General features: G+C 40.3%; 1 protein-coding gene across 1 annotated transcript in view; it reads left to right on the top strand.

The window, feature by feature from the left end:
• GUCA1C (guanylate cyclase activator 1C) overlaps positions 1–22672 on the top strand; it is a 34235-nt gene extending 11563 nt beyond the window's left edge. Inside the window, 5 exon segments of the mRNA XM_088022886.1 lie at positions 9426–9573; positions 10798–10811; positions 13785–13872; positions 15746–15833; positions 22564–22672. Coding sequence (XP_087879012.1) covers positions 9426–9573; positions 10798–10811; positions 13785–13872; positions 15746–15833; positions 22564–22672 — 447 coding nt within the window.
• Positions 22673–23457: the final 785 nt, after the last annotated feature.

The following is a 23457-nucleotide window of genomic DNA, read 5'->3' as shown; positions in this document are numbered from 1 at the left end:
TTTGAACAAAATCTGTTGGAATTGTTGTTCTCAAATCTGGCTCCATATTAGAAGCACCTGGGGGTGTTATTAAAGTGACCCCTGGCTGGGTCTCCACCTTAGCCCCACCGAATCAAAACAATGTTTTGTTTGTTTTAAACTGCCAGGTGGTTTGACTGTGCATCCAGATAGGAACACCACAGTTATGCCAAGAAGACCACTGTCAAAGTGCTAGAAAGCTGGGCTCTAAGCCCATTTTTGCTACCAAAGAGCTTCGTAGCATGGATACATTTAAAAAAGGGACTCTGGGTCCAAATCTATTAATTCGGAGGCAGTTCCTCTGACTGTTCTTTTAGTTACATCATAGTAGAGAAACAGCCTTGAAGCAAGTAATACAGGTCTATATGCTCCACCATCTGGTCCATCTCTGTTTACCTCTTTTATTCAGTAAAGACAAGGATCCAGGCTCTTCCATGGGAAATAACACTCTGAGGAGACAACAGGCTGTCTGACTTAGGGTGAGACTGGATTTTATTTTATCTGTGACAATACTGCTTAAGGAGACACATTGGCTACCTAAGGAAGTTCTTGCAAAAGGCTGCCATTGCTATAGTCGCAGGTGGCTCTTCCAAAGTTAGCCCATTCAGAAGTGACCCAACTCAGACAATTGTCTTGCCTTCCCCCAGAGCACCTGAGACTGGCTTCTAATCCACAGTGGTCCAGACACCACCGAGCTGGGCACATGCTGGGCACAGATGCTCAGGGCTTCCTGATTGATACCCAGGAAACCTATTCAGAACTGTGAGCTTGTTTGATAAGTACTGTGAGAAACCCTTTGTCCCAGAACACTTGAATTCTGTACAGTCGTGGTCAAGAACAACTGTGTTTGATCTGCGTAAAGATCATGTTATAGAACTGACCTACCAAGCCAGCAGTATATTTCTCATCTTAAAGAGCTGAGTCTCTTTTCAGGACATTCCAGAAACTCCATGGCTGATGGAGACTATGTTTGTTGTTAATGTAAGTGTCTGTCGGTGAAAATGGGGCTAGGTCATAAATGCTGAACATAACTTTTAGATTTCAAAAATTCACAAAACTATTTTAAAAAAGTATTCATAGATGTTTGACAAAATTGAAAGGGTCCTTATGTTACCTAGTTTTTTTTGCAGCTCCTAAAATGCAAATTAAATATCACTGACAATTATGGATCTATCATACAATGTGCTTATACTAACTCTCTCGGTTTCCTTACCCTGACCATCTGAGCAACCATTTCCAGGCAGACATTTCAGTTCCTGTGTTGCTGCTGACTTGCCACAGCTGGTAAAATGCCACTGGAAAGTGTCACATGTGAAAGAATGGAAACATCGAAATGTCTTCAGGTGAGGGGCTGTGGAAATTTGTGAATTCTTCCCAGGTAGCGATTCTGTGAAAAGTAGCAGAACGTTAATGCTGTGAGAAGGGGTAGTTTTACCCTGGGGGAGGGTTTGGAAGATTTGTGTTGGATTCAGGTTATTTGTTTTCCTGAATGAGAGGGTGCACTAGAACGTATGGGGTCTGACCCCTAGTTGTAATAACAATCCTGTTCCTATGGTCTTGGCGTCACTAGACCCCAGGACATTGTGCTTATTGGCATATACCATTTAGGGCCTTTTTTGGGTTAACTGAATTCAGGTGTGAAAAGCACAATGCCTGGCCTGTGTGTGTAGCAACTTTTACATCAGCATCAATAGTTGTCATTGTCCTCGTTTGAGGAGGCTTCCTGGAAGAGAAGCCCTAGAAACTGATGCTGGGCAACTTGAGGTCAGTTTTGGAGAAACTGCTACAAAACTCACGTATAGATGATCTTTGTGCATATGGCTGTAAGGGCCATTCAAAAGGATCAGCAGAGACATGTGAATTATAAACCAGAAAAACCCATCTGAGTCCTGCTGCCTGTTCCCACTCCATCCAAGGATGCTTTAAGCCTGACATCTACAAATCTTCTCACCAGCAGCACTCAAGACTCAAGACACTGGTGTCTCCCCACCTGGTGTCGAGACTCCCTCACTGCCATAACTTGAAGCTGGTGGATGATCCTCTCTGCTCAAGGAAACGCCCGTATATTAGCAACTCTAGACCCAGCTGCCTCAGTCTTCCATGACCTCTATTAAATTCCCAACTGGCCAATGTTGACCCATAGGTAGGGGCATCTCTACACCCTTCATTCAACATGAAGCAGCTACTGAAGACAAGACCTCCACTCAAATGCCAAAGATTTGTCCTTGTCGATCTGTCAGTGGGGAATGTAGAGGCCCCTTGTATCCAATCTACTTGGACAATGGAAACCTGAGTAAGGTAGAAGGGCCCACAGTGATCCCCAACCCCCTGGCTGGATACAAACAGGCCCATTAGGTGGGACCCACCTCAAAATATCCATAAGTCGTAGCTAATAAATGGGTTACATACACCAGGACACAGGTACCAAAAAAGGAAAATTCCATCTGTTCCCAGACCTTCTCACCTTCCCTCTTTAAATACAGCCCCCCGTCATTGCCTCATAGCAGACAGCCTCTCCCTTATTGTCCCGCCCCCCTGCTCCTTTGCAGTGTATTCAATAGACTTCTATCTCCTTAAAAAAAAAATAGTTGTCATTGTCATTATGGTTATTATGATTGTTATTTTTACTATTATTTGCAAAATGAAGGACTGTTTCTAGAACTGAAATTCTACAATTTGAATCCCTGAAATGAAGCCAAGTTCCCCCAAGGACATTACCGAGATTATAAATTTGTGTCTCCATCCCTGGGACAAAACTCCAAAGCAGATGTCTCAAAATATATTGAGATGACATTTCAATATCTGTTTCTCGAGGAGAGTGATGGCAGGACCACATTGGCATATCAGATGATATCTATGGTGATATCTTACCTGGGTATTTTACCAAGTGGGGAGAATGGATGGGTTAGTCAGGGCTGCAATGCAGGTGTGAGGCCCTGAAGAGGGGGAAATGCTGAGCCAAAGCAAGCACCAGCTGCACAGCAAAGGGACACTGTAGAGTCCTAGCCAAGAGCAGAGGTGAAGACACAACAGGGTTAGCTACACCAGTGTGTGGGCTTCTGGTCCTGGAGGGGCAGGTGGGGAAATTTCCAGGGAAACATAGGCCAGGAGGGCTATTGTCTCTGGGGTGCTGGAGGCTAAATCCTTGGGTAGGGTGAGGGGGCTAAAGATTCCAAAATAGACAGAAGTGTTCATCAAAGATAGCAAAAAGCAGGAGAGGCAAGAGGAGAGAGATCACTTTTTGTGCTGCTGAGCCAGATGGTTTTGCAAGCCAGGTGAGGGAGGTCTGGAAGTGGTGGCCCCAAGAGTTCTCTGGGCTCACAGTGTCCCTGAGACAAAGCAGCTCAGATCACACAGGCCAGCTGTCCCTTGGGCAGCACCGGGTATGAAGGAAGCACAGGTACCAAGGTGCAGTATCTTCAGACATTGGGTCACCTTACTTTATATGACTGTATTGCCAAATAGTCTACACATGTGAATCCAGAACAACACGCTGCACTGAATGTGTCCCATCTGTATGGACGGACACCTCTTCCAGAAGAATTCGGCTGTAATGCGTTTTGAGGGCAATAAATACTGGGTGGTACAAAGAACAAAAGCCTTAGAGTAAGGCTGACTGTATTTAAATCCTGGATCCACCTATGTCCTAACTTTGTTATTTAAGTCGTCTATTAGGCTCTCTGAAAATCCATTTTCTCCTCTGTAAGCTAAGAATAATAAGGCTGCCTGTCAGGTTGCTGTTAGAATTAGAGATAATGCTTGGAAAGTGACTAGCACAGTGCTTGAAATATATATACAATATATTTTATAGCTTTTATACTTAGTAATAAATAATAAAATAATTGTTTCATATGCATATAAGTTTTATAATTTAACTTTCTATCTGCATTTCAAATTGATCATATCCTGAAAGCACCTGTAATTTATGGCATGTTGTGAACCTTGCCTGGTGACCACATAATTCCACCTGTGGATTTTCTGCTGAATAGAACAGAGTAGATTTTGTTTTCCTTATTTTTAATGTATTAGACTTCTAAAATTTCATCTCTTTAATGGTAGAAAGAACAAAAAGTCATATATTTTTTACCTTTTTATACTTTCTTTATAGATGTAAAAAGTATGCCTTATAGTTCCCATACATTTTAGAAACCACGAGAAAGCTTGGATTTAAAGTCTCCATATATTTTTTCTCTCTCTTGTTTTCACCCCCCTCTACAAAATGATTCATAATGTGTTAATGGACCAAACTCCTTTTGGAGCCCGAGAAACTGTCATGCTTCCATATCTTGGCCCTGTTTAACTCTTCCCTTTAGCCCACTCCACCCTAAGAACATAATGTATACATCTATAAACATGTTGGGATTCAAATGATTTTTGTACACATGCTCCCAAACTCTCCTTCTCTGAGGCTCATGAGAATGGCTTTGTGTGCGCCCAATTTCCTCCCTGCCCTCAAACTCAAAGGAGGATCCTGCCATTGCCAAGCTAATGTTTTAGGATTTTGATGCAGAATTATGAGACACATTGGGAGAGTGAAAGGCGGAAGTGTTCTCATGCTCAGGCTGGCTGTGAAGGCACCGGGCAGTGGAGATTGCTGAAGATTGAGCAGCAGGACATATGTGCGGGAGCAGATGGGAGAGGAAGGGGGTGTTGTGAAGAAATCCATACATTTCTCACAACTTGTGTTTGTTCCAGAAATGAAAGTAAAGACTTGCTGTTATTTTGAAATTAATTTTTGATTGCTGGGCTGGATTTGTATGCCTGTGTCATTCTGAGACTGAACCATGTGGGTCATATTTTTTTCTAATTAGTCTTAATAAGGTTATTTAAATTCAAGTGAGAATAAGTCACAATTAGCACAGCCACTTAGACAGATACCTAGATGATAACATTGCCTACAAAAAAAGACATCTATAAGAAAAACAGCTTAGGTCTGTGGTTCCCAAATCTTCAGATACATCAGACTTCCCTGGGGAGCATTTTAAAATGCAGACTCTTGGGCCCCAACCCAAGTAGTTTTGATGGTGTTCTTTGGGGGTCAGGCTCTAGGAGTCTGCATATTTCTTTGTCCCCTTGTGATTTTGATGCAGGGAGTTTATGAACCCTACTCTGGCACAAGGCCAATCGGTATCAGACATCTCCAGTCAGTTCTATGTGCCACAAGGACTCTGGTGGCTCAAATACAACAATGTGAACTTAACAGTGTTCCCTTGGATAGCCTCAAAGAAAAGTCTTTCAACATCCTTTATTGCATTCTTCCTAGTCACATTTGCAGGAACATCTCACCTTCTCTGTCGTTCTTATCCACCTCCCCATCCTGGGCTTGAAAACTAGAGGTTAACCAAAGGCAATAATTACCTTATCTTCTGGTTTACAGAATAGGCATCACCCAAAACTCTCTCCAACACTAACACAAGCCATTAAATCACATTCACCAGAGTTGTCTCACTGATGCAAATTTCTACAAATCTTACCAGAAAGATAATTGGAAAGAAGTGTTGGCTGTAGATTGCTAAGAATTTGTCTAATTACATAACGGAATGCTAAAATGAAGACAGAAAATGTTTTGCTTGCAGGAGATTTTGCCAAAGGCTGCGCTTGTGTAAGTAGAAAAGGCTTCCTTCCTTACCCACCATGAACTTTGGTTGTAGATTAACAGGATTGTCCATTTTAAAGCCATACAATGAAAATATTTGTGCTCATCTCCTGATATAGTTTGCTCAGAGTTTCCACAGTCTGGTTTGGAAGGAGTTAGGGCCACCTCCCCACTGTGCCTAATCATAAAATACCAAATGTTCTAAAGTCAACATCCCTCACAAAATAAAGGTTTTTATGGAAACTTTATAGCAAGCCAACTCAGCCTTCTCAGGGAGGATTCTTCTGTAACCTTTGGGCAAACACGCATAAGAACTACCCAGGAAACAGTTGTATTGATTGGTTAGCCCTAAGAGACGCAGGAGGAAGACGTGGGAGCCAGTGTGCCCTGACTGTATACTGTCTACCCAACTTCTATCCTCTGCACCCGCTGGTCTCGTCACCGAAAAATAATGGTCATGTCCTGCCAAATCGGAAGATATCTTGATGTCATCTTAAATACATTTCCACTCTATGATAACGTATCTCCCTTTCTCAGCCATAGTAGGCTAGGGATTAATATGGAGAAGTGGTAACGAGCAGTAAGAAAGGCTGATGGAGAAAAGGTAAAACCAGCTATGTTTTGTAGACTTGAGTAAATTTCCTTCAGGAGATTCATTCAACCAGATTCCAAAACTGTTAGTTGAAGTCTTATCGCTTATAAGAAGTATTAAAGTTATTGATAGGGTGAAGATATCTAAGCTGTAAAATGTAAAAATCTAATACATGTAGTAAAATTTTAAAATATTTTATGATATTTTTATTATATATTATAGAGAATTTTAAAAAAATAATACATTTTGAAGACAATGCTATAGTTATTAGCACATTGGCTTTTAATAGCCAAGATATTGTAGTAGTCTACCATACAAAACAAGCAAAGTAAAATAAAACAAAAAGCTGTTAACCAGCAAGCAGGCTTTGCTTCACATCCAGAACTACTGGTGATTTTTCGTTTGCTTTTCTTATAGGCTAGACACAAAAGCTTGAGCCTCAAAGCAAACACATACTATTTTACAGGCCGATAATTCTCAAGCCCTTTATATCCAAGGGAAAGGGAGTACTTTATGTCACATCTTGTTTTGTAACTAGGACTCTACATTCCAAAGTTCCAAGGACAATGCAGCTGACAGCATGTTTTCTTGGGCTGAATATGCTACCATTGGCATCTGAACTCCCACGGGAACATAGCAGAGAGTGGGTTGCACACACCTCCCTAGAGCTGGTCACCTTTCTTAAGATGGTTGAGCATTTAGCTGAGCAAGGTTTGAAGGGTATGAGTCTTAAGAATGATACCCACTATTTCTGTTCCAACTGGGAGTGTTTTACCAGTTTAAAACAGGATGAGGGGAACTGCCTAAGCTTGAGAGCCTTGAACAGTCTTTTCTATAATGCTACGTAGAGCAATCTACACATTCAATGCAATCCCCACCAAAATCCGTCCACTTTTTTCAAAGAAATGGAACAAATAATCCTAAAATTTGTATGGAACCAGAAAAGACCCCAAATAGCCAGAGAAATGTTGAAAAAGAAAAGCAAAGCTGGCGGCATCACAATTCCAGACTTCCAGCTCTATTACAAAGCTGTCATCATCAAGACAGTATGGTACTGACACAAAAACAGACACATAGATCAAAGGAACAGACTAGCGAGCCCAGAAATGGACCCTCAACTCTATGGTCAACTCATCTTTGACAAAGCAGGAAAGAATGTCCAATGGCAAAAAGACAGTCTCTTCAACAAATGGTGTTGGGAAAATTGGACAGCCACATGCAGAAGAATGAAACTGGACCGTTTCCTTACACCACCCACAAAAATAGACTCCAAATGGTTGAAAGACCTAAATGTGAGACAGGAGTCCATCAAAATCCTAAAGGAGAACACAGGCAGCAACTCTTCGACCTCAGCCGCAGCAACTTCTTCCTAGAAACATCGCCAAAGGCAAGGGAAGCAAGGGCAAAAATGAAATATTGGGATTTCATCAAGATAAAAAGCTTTTGCACAGCAAAGGAAACAGTGAACAAAACCAAAAGACAACTGACAGAATGGGAGAAAATATTTGCAAATGACATATCAGATAAAGGGCTAGTATCCAAAATCTATAAAGAACTTATCAAACTCAACACCCAAAGAACAAATAATCCAATCAAGAAATGGGCAGAAGACAGGAACAGACATTTTTCCAAAGAAGACATCCAAATGGCCAACAAACACATGAAAAAGTGCTCAACATCACTCGGCATCAGGGAAATCCAAATCAAAACCTCAATGAGATACCACTTCACACCAGTCAGATTGGCTAAAATTAACATCAGGAAATGACAGATGTTGGCGGGGATGCGGAGAAAGGGGAACCCTCCTACAGTGTTGGTGGGAATGCAAGCTGGTGCAGCCACTCTGGAATACGGTATGGAGGTTCCTCAAAAAGTTGAAAATAGAGCTACCATATGATCCAGCAATTGCACTACTGGGTATTTACCCCAAAGATACAAATGTAGGGATCCGAAGGGGTACGTGCACTCCAATGTTTATAGCAGCAATGTCCACAATAGCCAAACTGTGGAAAGAGCCAAGATGTCCATCGACAGATGAATGGATAAAGAAGATGTGGTATATATACACAATGGAATATTATGCAGCCATCAGAGAGCTTGCCATTGGCAATGATGTGGATGGAACTGGAGGGTGTTATGCTGAGTGAAATATGTCAATCAGAAAAAGACATGTATCATATGACCTCACTGATATGAGGAATTCTTAATCTCAGGAAACAAACTGAGGATTGCTGGAGTGGTGGGGGGTGGGAGGGATGGGGTGGCTGGGTGATAGACATTGGGGAGGGTATGTGCTATGGTGAGCGCTGTGAATTGTGCAAGACTGTTGAATCACAGATCTGTACCCCTGAAACAAATAATGCAATATATGTTAAGAAAAAAAAAGAAGAAGAAGATAGCAGGAGGGGAAGAATGAAGGGGAGTAAATTGGAGGGGGAGACGAACCATGAAAGACGATGGACTCTGAAAAACAAACTGAGGGTTCTAGAGGGGAGGGGGTGGGGGGATGGGTTAGCCTGGTGATGGGTATTAAAGAGGGCACGTTCTGCGTGGAGCACTGGGTGTTATGCACAAACAATGACTCATGGAACACTACATCAAAAACTAATGATGTAGTGTGTGGTGATTAACATAATAATAAAAAAATTTAAAGAAAACAGTCTTCTAAGATTGACTAAATATGGCAAAACCTTTACAGAAAAGAGGCTCAAAAATTTTGATTCATACTGAAAATGATGTACTTAAAAGGAATCGTGGAGTTTAGCATTCCAAAAAGATCAACCGGGCTCTCTAAAAAGGAGTACAGAATTTAGCTCCTTGGTAATTCCTTTCTACTAGAAACTGGTACCTCATCTTCTCCTGGGTAGATGACAAAACCTGAAGATATTCAGGAGAAGACAGCCTTTGTAGGATGCCTGGTGGTGAGGACACAGCCTTCCCTCATGGCATTTCAGAACTTTTTCCTTTTTTTTGACATAAGGAGTAGATATTTTCTCTAAAAAAGACACTTACCTATATATTTAAAGTTACTTATTTCTATACACATCACCCATGTTTTTGTTTGTTTGCTTAACAAAGTGCCAGGAAAAGTTCTATGCTGAAATCTTGTGGGTTGTATTAATTTGTGCTAATGGTCCTGCTCATGAACCATGACTTCTCAAATAAAAAACAATTGTTTTTCTTAGATATTGATTTCCTCTTCCACCTTGCTTTCCATAGGATGGATTTATTGACTTTTTAGAGTTTATTGCTGCTATAAATCTAGTTATACGAGGAAAAATGGAGCAAAAATTAAAATGGTATTTTAAACTATATGATGCTGATGGAAATGGTTCTACTGACAAAAAAGACTCTACTGAACATCTTCGTGGTAAGTGAAGTAATGAAGGAACTTTGTAGGACATTGTATAGTTAATGTAATTTTCTTCCCTGTGGAGCTGGTAACAGCTGTCTATGTGGTTGGTGACTCTTGGGATATACATTCGGAATCACTGGAGCAATGTAAGTTTCGCTATGCTATTGGTTACTGAGTGTGCACCTGCAAACCAGCATTTCTTGTTGGTGTCCAAATTCACAGATGTAGCAGAGTACTGAGATGAAAAATGAAATAAACATGATATTCTAAAACAATTTATCTTTTTGTCTGCATCCGTGCAGAAAGTTTTCTGAGGAACAGCTAAAGTACTAGATGGTTTGTATAGCAAGAGCCATGGACTAAGAACAAAGGTAGCTGAGGATCAATCTTTCTGGGGGCTGGACTAAAGTATTTCTAATAGGTAGTTCAAGGATCCCAGGTGCTTTCCAGCTCTAAAGTTCAATGAGTCCCTTTATAAATCTCACCCCCCCATCACGGAATTGGGAATACTTATTATCACTCTCATCAGGTATGAGATGAAATGGATCCTAGAGTAAATGATTAAATGGGACACTGTACCTAAGTGAGAATGGGAAGTAAAATAAACATTATGAATGCGATATAGTGAATTTGTAACACAGAGTCAGAATTAGAATCAGAGGTCTTAGAAATGATCTGGTCCAAATTCTTACATTTATAGATGAAGGAGTTGAGTTACAAACATAATATATAGTATAAATATTAGCAAAAATATAAAGAAAAATAAATGGGTAGAACTACGATTATAATTAAACACCTCAACAAATGGACAAAGCTGTTAAAATTTAAAACTATTTATCAAATGTAGAGTTAACCAACATATGCAAAGAATTTAAGATTATGATAATATTAATATTGCTTCCACTTTAATCTCACACAAGTAACTCACAAAAAAGTGCTAAGATGCACTTTGTAATTGAATTTTGTAAGCATTAAAATTCAGAAATTCTGTATACATATTACATATTGCAACACAAAATTAGGAATCCAGAATATTCTCTAGAGACTGCCCAACCACATGTAAATTTTAGAATATTCTCTTAAATAAACATACTCGAATTTATTTAAAAAAATTAAATATGTAATATAGCATACAAATATTGGGGGATGCCTCCAAAGCAGTACTCAGAGCAAGGGTTCATATCCTGGGATATGGATCTGTGGCCTTTGGGAGTCCTTGAAGACCATGAAATGGAGTGCAAATTTTTCTTGTATGTTATCCATTTTTGGTGGGGGAGGTAGAGGGTCATCAAATTCTCAAAAGAATTAGGAGGAACGAAAGGATAAAATGATTTTGTCTAAATCTTATGGAAATTTTTTCACAGGTTTCATTAGTTAAAATGTGTAACTTCCGTTAATGAGTAAAGAAAAGAGAAATATTAAGTAGCTAATTGAGTTTTTTTCTTAAAGTGTTAAAAAGAGAACAAAAAGAAATAAGGAAACTGAAATAATAAGAGCACAGGGCAGAAATTAATAATTGATACTACTTGTCTCCAATGAAATTAATAAAAATTAACAAGAATAAGATTTAATTCTGGGAAGGGCACTGTAAGAAGAGCACCCTTACACACTGTGGAGGGAGTATAAATGGATAGGACATTCCTGGAAATTTGGTAATCTGCATCAAGAGGCTAAAAGTTTATTTTAGAGTCAACATTTCTGGTCAGGACAAACAATCCTTAACATCATCAAAGATAAAAGTTCTATCATTTACATCACACTTAAGATACTAAAAATAAGTGACTTAAAAGAAAGTTTTAAATTAATGCAATGGAATATGTACTTACAAACAATGAGTATCAACAAACGTTTGTGGTGGCAAGTGAAAAAAATAGGGTAATGAATAATACATGCTGTTTAATAGAAGTTCTCTCAGTACATGATAACAGGATGTTGAAATAAAATACAGCCCAACCATCAAAAGATCCAAAGGAAGTACTAGATTATAGGCAAAATTCACAAAGATGTTTACATCTTAATTTCACTTCAAAGGCATAAAATGGTCAGGAGAATTTTTGAAAAGAATTATTAGAGAGGATTTCTTGGGTAAGAGACTTCAAGTCCATGGCATGGGAATTTAAGGAGACCGTGGAGGTTTGGGGAACACTGTGCTCCAGTGTTTGAATCTGAGAAATCATTATGAAACAGACCATGGCAGCGGAGTGGAGGGATGCCGTTTAGGAAGTATTTCATGCCTAGAATTAGTTGGGATGGAAGTTTTTTCATAGATCAGATATGGGGGGTGGGGAAGTTGACATGGAGTTGTCTTGGATCTTGTCCAGCTGAGCCACTTGGAAAAGTGAGGGCACCTCAGAAGGGGAGGGAGCTGGAGGTAGAACTAGAGAGTGGTTCTCAACCAGGAGCGAGGTTGCACTCTTCCTCCCCCAGGGGACATGTGGCCATGTTGGGAGATATTTTGGTTGTCAGCTGGGCAGTGAGTGGAGGAGGGTGTGGTGCAACTGCTATCCATTGTTTAGAGACCAGGGGTGGCTGTTAAACATTCTCCAATGCACAGGACAATCCTGAACAAGAAAGAATTGTCTAGTCTGCAGTATCAATTGTGTAGGTGTTGAGAAACTCAGTCCCAGAACATGTAGAAGGAGCCTCGAGGGGTCAGCTGGAATCAAAATGCATGATGCACGTCTAGGGAATTGCAGGGGAGTCTCAGTAATGAAGGGGAAGCATGGTCTCAGAGAAAGAGGGGATTTCCAACATCTGCCATCCAGAGAGCTCTGACAGTCAGTAGCCATGACAGTGCCTGCCAAGTCAGAGGTGTCCTGCTCCCCCTTCGCTCCTACCTCCTCCGGCTCCCGCTCAGAAGTGGTCAGAGAGGGGCTTATCAAAATGCAGGAGAAAGTGCAGACATACTAAATGAGGGAGGAAAGAAGGAAACAACCCAGGCCTCCTGGTCCATCCCCCAACCATGTTTCTCCTGTAAGAAGAGGGAAAACACAGGAAACACTGACGACTCCCTCTGAGAATACCCCTTCAGGCTTCATCAACCTTCCCATCAATCCTTCAGTCTCACTTATATTGCCCAGTGATAGGTGACAGACAAATCCTAGAAATTGCATCATCTTTTATTATGACGTATCCATGTGGTCTAGTATCCCTTCAGGCTGTGGGAATACTGGATGCCTAGCCAAATTTTCCAGACTTTTGGGACCTCTGTCAAGACACCGAGAAACACTAAAAACGTTCATCTAATAGGATACTACATGCATGTAACCATTATTCTAAGTATTCCCCTGTATTTAACTGTGAGACCTCGACTTGCTAAGGCCAGGAGTGATGCATTACCACTGTTTGCTCTGACTGATCCTGACTTCAGCTTCAGTAATGCTTGAGAAGCAGCAGAAGAGATAGTCCTATTGCAGACCGTGCCCTCAGTTGAAATATGTTGTCAGCGGTTTTTCTAAAGATCCCTTCATGTTCAGTCAAGATAGTTATGTTCAAATTCCCAGATGACTACTCGTTCTCTCTCTCTGTCTCTCTTTCATTTTATTATGAATTTCTACACCAAATATTGGTCATTTAATTTAATCACCTGGAGGTGGGGGAGAAGGAGAGCATGGTTAAATTTTTCCCTCTAGGAAAGCTGGAAATGTCATTTTCTCTGGGTCCCCTGACGGCCTTTATGATGAAAAGGTGCTGGCAGGATGTGAGAGAAATTCAGTGTCCTTCCAAGGCATACATATCTGTCTTCCCAGTCGATCATTCTACAAAAGGGCAAAAAAGATCAGAGGTGCCAGTGTCAGAAGCTGGAGGGGAAGCCTTAGATGCTTACAGAATATCCTTTCATGTTTCTCCATAAGATCAATTATGACTGGTCTGAAGTTGAGATTATTGTTTGTTTTCTAGGTCCAGAATTCTTATGACAGTGGCCGCTACAATTTTTTTCTGCAGTAGGCTTTTTTGCATCTTTTGTGACCTAATATGTTGAATGGATCCCTTCGTGCCATATAATATCAAACTTCAGATTGTATTCAGTTAATTAAATTTCTAAATCTCATTACCCTGAACTGACATATAATCTTTTTATTTATTTTTAACAACTAGAACAGGTTGGGCAGCCAAAATGACATGAACATATCCTCAAATTCTGTCACACTGAGGGTAGAAATGTCACAAAATGTATTTGCTTCCAGCAAAGTTGAACTGTCTGATTTGATTTCTCTTTGTAGGCTGTGCAAGCCCTCAATGGCCAGCAAACTCTGAGTCCTGAAGAATTTACTAACTTGGTGTTTCATAAGATCGATATAAACAATGATGGTAAGGCAATTACTCTCCTTGGGCTTTTTTCTTTTTTTTTTTAATTTAAACCATCATCTCAAAGTAGGAGATGGTGGGTGTGGGAATGCCATTTAGGCAAAAATATGAACCTTTCAAGAAAATCCTAGTTGTGATATCACTTGGGCTTCATAATTTGGCCAATTCAATGTTCTCCAGTCAGTACAATTCAATGGAGTATTTATTGACCATACACACACACACACACACACACACACACACACACACACACACATATATTCAATTCATGATGCTTGACACTTCAGGATATATGAACAAGAGTAAAGGGAGGTACAAGGAAAGAAAAGTGGAAGAATATGATATGAAGGACTATGCTGTCCACTCTGGGTTATGTTCTAGTAATTATTCCTTTCTACTGGAGGTGTCTCATCAACTTGCAAATAAACTCAAGTTTTCCATACTATAAAAATCATTTCTTCAATTGCGTGATTTTCCTCTACTATCAGATTTTTTTCCTTCCCTTTGACTATACACTTCTGGGAAGAGTTGTACTTGCCTTCATTTCTGTTCTTTGTACCTTTTCTACATTTCTACTCTGTCTGCTCATTTCTCCATCTGCTATTACCCTAAAATCTGGGTTCCTCTTTAGCTCAGAGAAGGTCACTTCTTCAGAAGCTGAGTGAAAGGGAAGACACAGACATTCCAGAAGGGGGAGTGCTTACACCAAATGGCTTTGATCTCAGTAAACTGGTAAGGGAGCATATTGATTTGAGATTGAGGCAGCGTATCTAGGAATGTTCCTTGAAAACGGAAAGTTTGACATTGTGGAAAATATGATGTTAATAAGTGATTTAAGGGGGGAAAAGGGATGGATATGAGGCACTGGGACTCTAGCCATGGTTTTCATCAATCCGAGGTAACTTTCCACAGAACCAACATGCCCGCCATAGGTCACTTCTTGTAATGGACACTAGAGGGCAGTAGACATCCATGTTGAGTGTGGCAGTTTGCCCAAGTCAATGTGGCAACTCAGTTTGGCAGGATGGGATGGTGAGGAGGCTGGGAGGGAGTTCACATGAAATCGCCATTATGAATGAGCCAAAGGACTGAACAAGAGTATAAATCTCAGAATAGCACTTGGAAATGTATCAATAGCCTCAATCTCCCTCTTAGGACCCAGTCCTAGTTTGCCTCACCTCAATTTCGAATTCAGAATGCTCATTTTCTAATTGACCAAGATCAGAGCCATTTGGTTGTAATCACCTGTATTTGGGTCTATATAGATCGAGGATAAAATAAATAAGTTCACGTGAAAGCTTGCAAAACCCAGAATGGACAAGGAAACTAAGTGAAGTTTAGACAAGGACTAGAGAAATGGAGAGTGGAAGATCTTAGAAGGTCAATGAAAATTTTATTTGAAATATGCAGCTGAAAATTCTGATCACCAAACAGGACAAATGCTGTAGGTTTTGTTCTGTTTTTTTTTTTTTTTTTAAGATTTTATTTATTTATTTGACAGAGAGAGACACAGCGAGAGAGGGAACACAAGTGAGGGAGAGGGAGAAGCAGGCTTCCCACCGGGCAGGGAGCCCGATGTGGGGCTCGATCCCAGGACCCTGGGATCATGACCTGAGCCGAAGGCAGACGCTTAACAACTGAGCCACCCAGGCGCCCTGGTTTTGTTTTGTTTTAATTTTTAATCAGAAGTACTGGAGTATGGCAGGGATTGGAATAGAGATGACAAAACATTTCAGGCTGGGGCTGAAATCGTTAACTAAAGGACAAGTGTCCTGGAAATAGATGGGATATTGTGAATGTTTAAGACTTAGTAATACAATGAACGTCAAAAGGGCAGGTCAAGAATGTTGAAAATATCTCTGGATCCTGCTTCTAGGGATGGAAGTGGGAGGAAAGGAAAGGCGACCTCTACTGGAGAAGTGTGAGGATTGCGGTATCCTTAAGAAGGAGCTCGATTTCTATTGGTGTGGGGGAACAGATAATGTGTTCCAGAAAACAAGAAAATGATGCAGGACTCACTACTTATTGTCTAAACAGTTTCCTCACAAACCAAGTACAATAGAACCAATAAAATGGGGGAATGTGGTTGGAAGGCCCTAGAAAAAGAAAGAGGGGGTTGCAAAAGGATGCAAATCTAGAAGAGTGAAGGTGTTTTCTTGGGCAATAACTAAGGATACCTGCAGACCAGGAAATGGGCTCTTTGACCTGGAAGAACATGTCAAAAGAGAGAGAGAATACATTATGGTTTCTGGAATAGCTTACAGAACTAATCATGCAAATCATTTCCTCTGATGGAAACTTGTATTTAAGAAAAAAGATGTATATCATTGCCTTTACAATGATGATATCAAATAAACTAGCTGCATTTTGGAACAACAGTGAGCCACTGTTTCTTGGCAAATGCATATACACAACTAAACTGATAGAATTTGCTTTTATATGCAAATTATTGGAGATCATTTTATCATCTCATCAAGAGACAGCTGAGTCATTCCCTTTATCAAGAAAAGGACGCTAAAATTCTACTGTTGGACAAAGACAGCCCAGAGCACCAGAAGGCAATTCGATTGAGAAGTAGAAGGCATTACAAGAGAAAGTAATGAAGACATAGAAGGCTGATATTTGTGGAAGCATAAAAGGATTTTGCCAGTATTTGACACAGGAAAAAAAAATGTTTCACTCACACATAAAAGGGGAGCAAGCACCACAGGGGAAAATGTATATTCATCTTTGTACAAACCTAAGTATATATACCCCGAATAAGATTTTTTAAATTGTTGATTATCATTGTTATCAAAACATCAGTTTGGTAGAAATAGAGATGTTCAGTCAAGTATAACAGAATGGTGTTGACTATGTGCCAGTTTTTTTTCAAACTGAAAAGAAAGCTTACTATTGGTATCTGATAATCCAGTGAATATTGAAACCAAAGATGAAGAAGATCACAACACAACAGGATAGAACTTTAGGAACATATATGAACATCCCAATTTAACTGCAAATTGTTTACAGAATGACTAACATCAAATATGTTGGGACAAAAATAATACACAGAGCTATGAAGTATTCTATACATGATTATCATGATAGTTAGCAAATCAAAGTTAGAAGATTAATCAAAAGAGAGGCACAGGATAAATGCTATGGAAATAAAAAAATGAGTATCTACAAACTCCATGAGGGCAAGAACTATTTCTGTTTTATGTACTTCAGTATTTCTTGCAGGCTCATACTTCCTGGCACATAGCGGTTACTCCATGAATAGTTGTAAGGTGAATGAGTGTCTGGTAAGAAGATGTAATGAAAAGTGAAGGAAGATATAAAAAAGAAACAAGTACAACGTACAACTTTTTTAAAAGATTTATTTAGTTGAGAGCGAGAGAGAGAGCACACAAAATAGTGGGGGAAGGGGCAGAGGGAGAGAGGGACAAGCAGACTGCTCACTGAGCAGGGAGCCCAATGCAGGGCTCGATCCCAGGACACTGAGATCATGACCTGAGCCGAAATCAAGAATCGGAAGCTCAACCGACTGAACCACCCAGGCGCCCCACAACGTGCAATGTTATCTGTAGGAAGAAAGGTGTTTAGACTATTTTGGAAATTAACATATATGTGCATATGCATTGCCACCTCACAAAATATAAGTGCAGTTGATTAGCAGGAGTTAATTACCAATGGAAAGTGAAACGGGGGGACAGAAAGAAGCTACAGGGGACTTCTTTCATTTCATTACACTTTTTGGTAGAGCTTAAGTTTTATATCATGAGCATGTATTATTGTAATAATTCAACAAGCTATTTTTATCCTTATATTATGAACAAAAGCATCAGGAAGAAAAACTTGAAGAGAATCACAGAGAGGATTGCAGTTCAATATTCAATGTTACCGAAGAATGAAAAGAGGCGGGAGAGCAAGACAAGTCAGGATAAATGATTAAGCATGGGATCCTGCAGCCTTTCCTGCAGGAAGAATAGCAACCATGTTCTACCATGCACCGTCCAGGAGTCGTTCTTGACGTGGTTTGGGAAGATTTGTAGAATCTGTTCACAACATCAAGCGCGGAAAGTGTCTGGGTAGGTTTAACCCAGTGCCAAATGGCGCAGGGGCAGGGGAGACTTCAGTGGCTCATAATAATACACCATGAAAGTGAAAAGAGACAGAACAAGGCCAAAGACGAAATGAAAGAGGTGATTATTGGGCAGATATTTTGGGGGAAAGAGGACAGGGACGGGACATGAAGACATTTTATTGAGCAGTTACCCGGGAGGGACATTGTGAAAAGCCCGAGAGTCACCGTGACTCAAACTGAGAAGCACAACTACCAGGGGAGAAGGGAGGATTGGGTTTTCTCGTATAAAAAAGAAACTCCTGCACCTGAAAACTCGGCTATAAAATGCTGCTAAATGCTGCTCGTGCCACCTTGCTTACGACTGCAAAACTGTGTCGTGTAAAATCTTCCCTGGCGTCTGCCCTTGAAAATCTGTTCGTTCTCATCTCCTGAGACCCATCCCCCATCCCCGTCTCTGCTAATTTCCCAGTGCCGCTACACTGTTTCACCACGTTCTAATTTAAAAGAATTGACAAAAAAATCTTTTGGGCAGGCTGGTTTCTTCTAAAACCAGGCTGACTTCTTTAGAGCAAAAATGATAATGTGAGCACGCACAGTAAGTTTTGGCTTTTTTTTTTTTTTTTTTGAGGGGGGTAGGAAGTCATTTTTTGTTTTGTTATGAAAGGTAATATAAAATGTTAATGGGAAGAGACGAACCATGAGAGAGGATGGACTCTGAGAAACAAACTGAGGGTTCTAGAGGGGAGGGGGTGGGGGATGGGTTAGCCCAATGATTAAGGAGGTATTAAGGAGGGCACGTTCTGCGTGGAGCACTGGGTGTTATACGCAAACAATGAATCATGGAACACTACATCCAGAACTAATGATGTAATGTATGGTGATTAACATAACAATAAAAAATAAAAAAATAAAAGATGTTAATGGGAAGAAATACAGGACCCAGTAATATCAACAAGATAACCAGATTGCAAAAACAAGGCTAAAGAAAATATCCACAGGTAGCCTCTATCATCAATGAAGTTCTGAAATTAGTAGGGAGTGATGGGAGAGCGTTGACCTTCAGGGTCCCCAGGGGGAGAGAAGGTATCTGCAAACACAACAAACTACACTAAATCATGTAGATATAAATGGTGAGTATATGTATATTTCAACATATAAAAATAAAATTGTGTACTTTCTGAATTGTGCCCTACAAATACTGAAATGTATCTTTAAATATACAACAAAATAATACAAACTCAAACCATTGGTTTAGATCCCTCAGAGCCCTGTGATCTCCAGCTGAGTCACCTCTTACTGGCTTTGGCTCTTTACTGGTAGATTTTTTGAGGGGAAGCTTCTAGACCTGCATAGGCGATTCTTTCTAGACAGATTCAGAAACCATCCTTTTAATTTGTTTGGGCATAAATCCACAGACAAATTAAAAGGGATTAGGAAACAATGTTTAAGAACATCAGATAAAGGGAAGCAATTTGTCAGCACGTTTTCTGAGCACCTGTCACGTTCCAGCACCGTAGTGTTGGAAGAAACAGCACTTGTAGCTGGGGCTTTATACATGTTTGATGAATAAATGAATGAATGCTAAGTGCTAGAGGGAAAAGAAGAAAATTTCAAGGTAAGTACTTTAAATAGAAATAGTAAAAGTTATAAGTTGCTATAGGTAGAAGTTGGCTTAATTTCAAAAAGAATTTTTTTTATGGTAACTGGTTAGGTAACATGAACAAAACAAATGTGCAGAGTTCACACAGGTTTTGAGAAAAGTAAAAAAAACCAACAGTGAAGAGTTCCATCCTCTAAGTTGCTAAGGGAGTAGAACTTAAAAGCTCTCATCACAAGAAAAACAAAAGTGTAAAGTGTATTTATGTGAGGTGTTGGATGTTGCGATATATACATGTATCAAATCATTATGTTGTATACCTTAAACTGAAACAATGTTATATGTCAATTCTATCTCAATTAGAAAAAATGTTTTTTAAAGAAATTCCATCTTTTCTCTCTTTGCCACACCAGTAATTGATGTTGCTTTTCACCTGACATGGTGACTCTGCCCTCCACACCCTCAGACACAGCTCCTTCTACCAGTACTGGTGACAACCGACAAGTGTTATAACTGAGCAATCAAAACGCACTTCTGTTCCCCCATCTGCACTCTCATTTCCCTTTTGGTCATGCGAAGTCCCTAGAAACTTGAAAAACTTTTGTGTGAGGAATTTAGCAGCTATGATTTCCCTTTGCAAAACACAGGATTGTTTTGTTGTTGTTATTTATGGTTTCTGTGACCCACCACTCCACACCATGTGCCCGTCCCCAACCCCACACTCACTACTCCTCATTTTCAGTTTTCTCTCAGTTTTCAGTTTTCTTTTTTTTCATTCCATGGTTATACATTCCCTGTGAGACATAGATAACTCCATGCCTACCCTGTGGGTTTTGCACAAACTTCTTTGGCATAAGGAAAACGTAAGGAACAAAGATTCAACTTCCCTCTAAAAAGCATGTTTTAGAATTTTGCCATTGAAACCAAAGGGAAGGTATCTTACGAGAATGTGATGATTCATGCTTGTTTATATTTGAGTCACTATCATGGTGTTTTGTATATTTGACTTTATCCACTAAAAAGTATTTCAGGTCCTGCTGACTTTCTGTCCCAGATATACATTCTCTAGTTACTGAATGTTCTTGACTCATCTTTGGCTGCCCTTCTACCTAGCCACAAAACCTATTTGGTACAGTCGCTTTGAGATCAGGAACTACATCTATACCCCTTGACTTGAAGACACTCATGTGTAGCCAAGTCCCAGCAGACTCTAAGCCTAGGGTGGGTGGTGGTCCAGTGAGGCCAAAGAAAAGACCTGGAGACAATGATTAAAACATAGGTTATTATTATTTTTTAAGATTTTATTTATTTGAGAGAGAGAGAGAGAGAGAAAGTGAGCCTGAGTGGGGGGAGGGGCAGAGGGAGAAGGAGAGGGAGAAGCAGACTCCCTGTTGAGCAGGGAGCCTGATGTGGGGCAAGACATAGGTTTATCAGAGGAACTTATTATGTACAGGGAATCTAGGAGTGGCCAACTGGACAGAGCATCTGCTTTTGGCATCTATATGCAGCAAGTTTAGTATTACAGCAATTTAACCTAGCAACAATCAGTGGCCCCTCCCCTCCTTGCATGGACAGCACTTCTAAGGAAACCAAGGTCTTCCACCTGGACACTGTTTTAGGGGAGATACTCCAGGTGGCCATCCCCAGAGCCCCTGACCTTGAACACTAAACAACACATTCCACTGCACATTCTGCTTGGTGGGAATATAGAGGGAGGATGGGATCTCTACATTTTGAAGATAGCGATTAACAGGGGCATTTGGAGTATGCTTATACAAACTAGCTATCCAGCGTGTACCATAAAGCTCATAACTACAATCCAAATGAGTCAGCAGAGAACTCCTCCATCCCCTCAAAATGTTGAAAAGTTATCTTGTAGGATGATGGTAGTGGCAAAACATAGCAGCCATGGTACATGGGTATAAGGCAATGATTTTATAGCCCTGGACTCGCCAGCATGGGCCCATGGCTTAAGTCAAGCTGATGAAATTAGGAATCAAAAACGAGAGGGGAGCCTGAGCGGCTCAGTCAGTTGAGCATCCAACTCTTGATCTCGGCTCAGGTCTTGATCTCAGGGTCATGAGTTCAAGTCCCACATTGGGCCCCATGTTGGGCATGAAGCCTACTTAAAAAAAAATCAGAAAATGGCTGTCCAATAATTATACATGGAATGAATAAATCTTTAACCTTTTTAGGGGTGCCTGGGTAGCTCAGTCAGTTAAGTGTGTGACTCTGGGTTTCGGCTCAGGTCATGATCTCAGGGTCCTGAGACTGAGCCGCGAGTCAGGCTCCACGCTCAGTGCGGAGTCTGCTTGTCCTTCTCCCTCCCCCTGCTCGTGCTCTCTGTCTCTGACTCTCTCAAATAAATAAACAAAATCTTAAAAAAAAAAAAAATGTTTAACCCTCCTCACAGCTTTGGACAGTCCCTGAAATTATTTCCTGAGAGAAGAATATTGAAAACAGCCTTGCACATAGTCATTTCCTCCTGATCTTAGAAATTAGCAATATTCATGCTCCTATCACTTGGTCATATCTTCAAGATTAAAGGTCAAATAATCAATACTGTGTAGAGACGTGAATGTGTATGTGAACACAAATGCATTGCTGATGTTCTCAACCTAAAAATAGTTTGTATTTGGAGCACCTGGGTCGTTAAGTTGGTTAAGCATCTGACTCTTGATTTTGGCTCAGGTCATGATCTCAGCCCCGCATCAGGCTCTGTGCTGGCCATGGAGCCTGCTTGAGATATTCTCTCTCTCTCTCCCTCTGCCCCCCCCACCCCCACTTGTATTCCCTCCCTCCCTCTCTCTCTCTTAAAAAAAAAAATAGTTTGCTTTTGTCATCTACATTTTCATTGGCAACCCTACCATTGAATGCTTTTCTATATAAGGATATTCAAAGAATTTAGAGTCTGGTTGAGGTGAAAAAAATGTCAGAATATCAAGAGAAATATCAGGGAATATATTGTATACACCAGTGATTGGTATGAACAAAGCCTCTTGTTAATTGTTCATTTATTATTTTCTAGGAGAATTGACTTTAGAAGAATTTATCAATGGCACAGAAAAAGATCAGGATCTTCTGGAGATTGTTTCCAAGAGCTTTGACTTTTCCAACGTACTGAAAGTAATCTATAATGAGAAACAGTCAGACACAGAAGGGAGGCTTCCTTCAAACCACGTGAGAAGACTGATCTAGGGAAGGGGGAAATGAAGCAGCTGTGAGCCGTGAGAATGCCTTTTCCGACTTCCAGTGGATACAAGACTTTCAGTTGAGAAGAAATGAAATTCTCCCACGTACATGCTATTGATTTCAAGTTTTTATTATAATTGGTATTGGCTTGTGAATACATCACTTAAGTCCCATGGAGACTTCCATAAAGATTGCAGACAAAAGAATTGTTGCTTTTCTGTCTATATATTAGTGCTTTCTCTGCAGATTAAAACATGATTAACCTGAAGGATTGTCTCCATATCTGTTCAAAAGAGAACTCACATATATGTTTCCTTGCACACCTAAATTAATCTGAGTCTTGAAATAGAACTGGATGATCTGGGCAGTGTCTCCATACTTCAATATTCTTCTTAACATGCGTTCGGCAAATGTGTTTGCTGCCTCTTGGCTCCTGTTGTATCTCTGTATTATAAATGACCGAGTTCTGGTCTGTGGAGAAACTTTCTTCTTCCCTTTTTTCCCGTATTCTTTACCCTGAATCCTGTCTTGAATCAGTAATAATGTTCTGCTCCAAAGGAAAAGTCTTAAGCTATATAGTAAAATGAGAAAATTTCAGGCTGGGCAATGAGAACGTTTCCGCTGATTTGTTATAAATCTGGGTCCAGTTGTGCATGAAAATGCGATGCATCATCTATAATTATTATGCCAGTTGGGGGTTTGATCAGAAGAGGAGACAGCCAGGCTATGC

This window comes from Eumetopias jubatus, unplaced genomic scaffold, assembly GCF_037043125.1.
Source record: "Eumetopias jubatus isolate StellerSeaLion01/CBP00866 unplaced genomic scaffold, mEumJub1_p1.0 scaffold_1, whole genome shotgun sequence".
NCBI lineage: Eukaryota > Metazoa > Chordata > Mammalia > Carnivora > Otariidae > Eumetopias > Eumetopias jubatus.
Note: the sequence above shows the minus strand (reverse complement) of the source record. Positions and strands in the feature narration are given on the sequence as shown.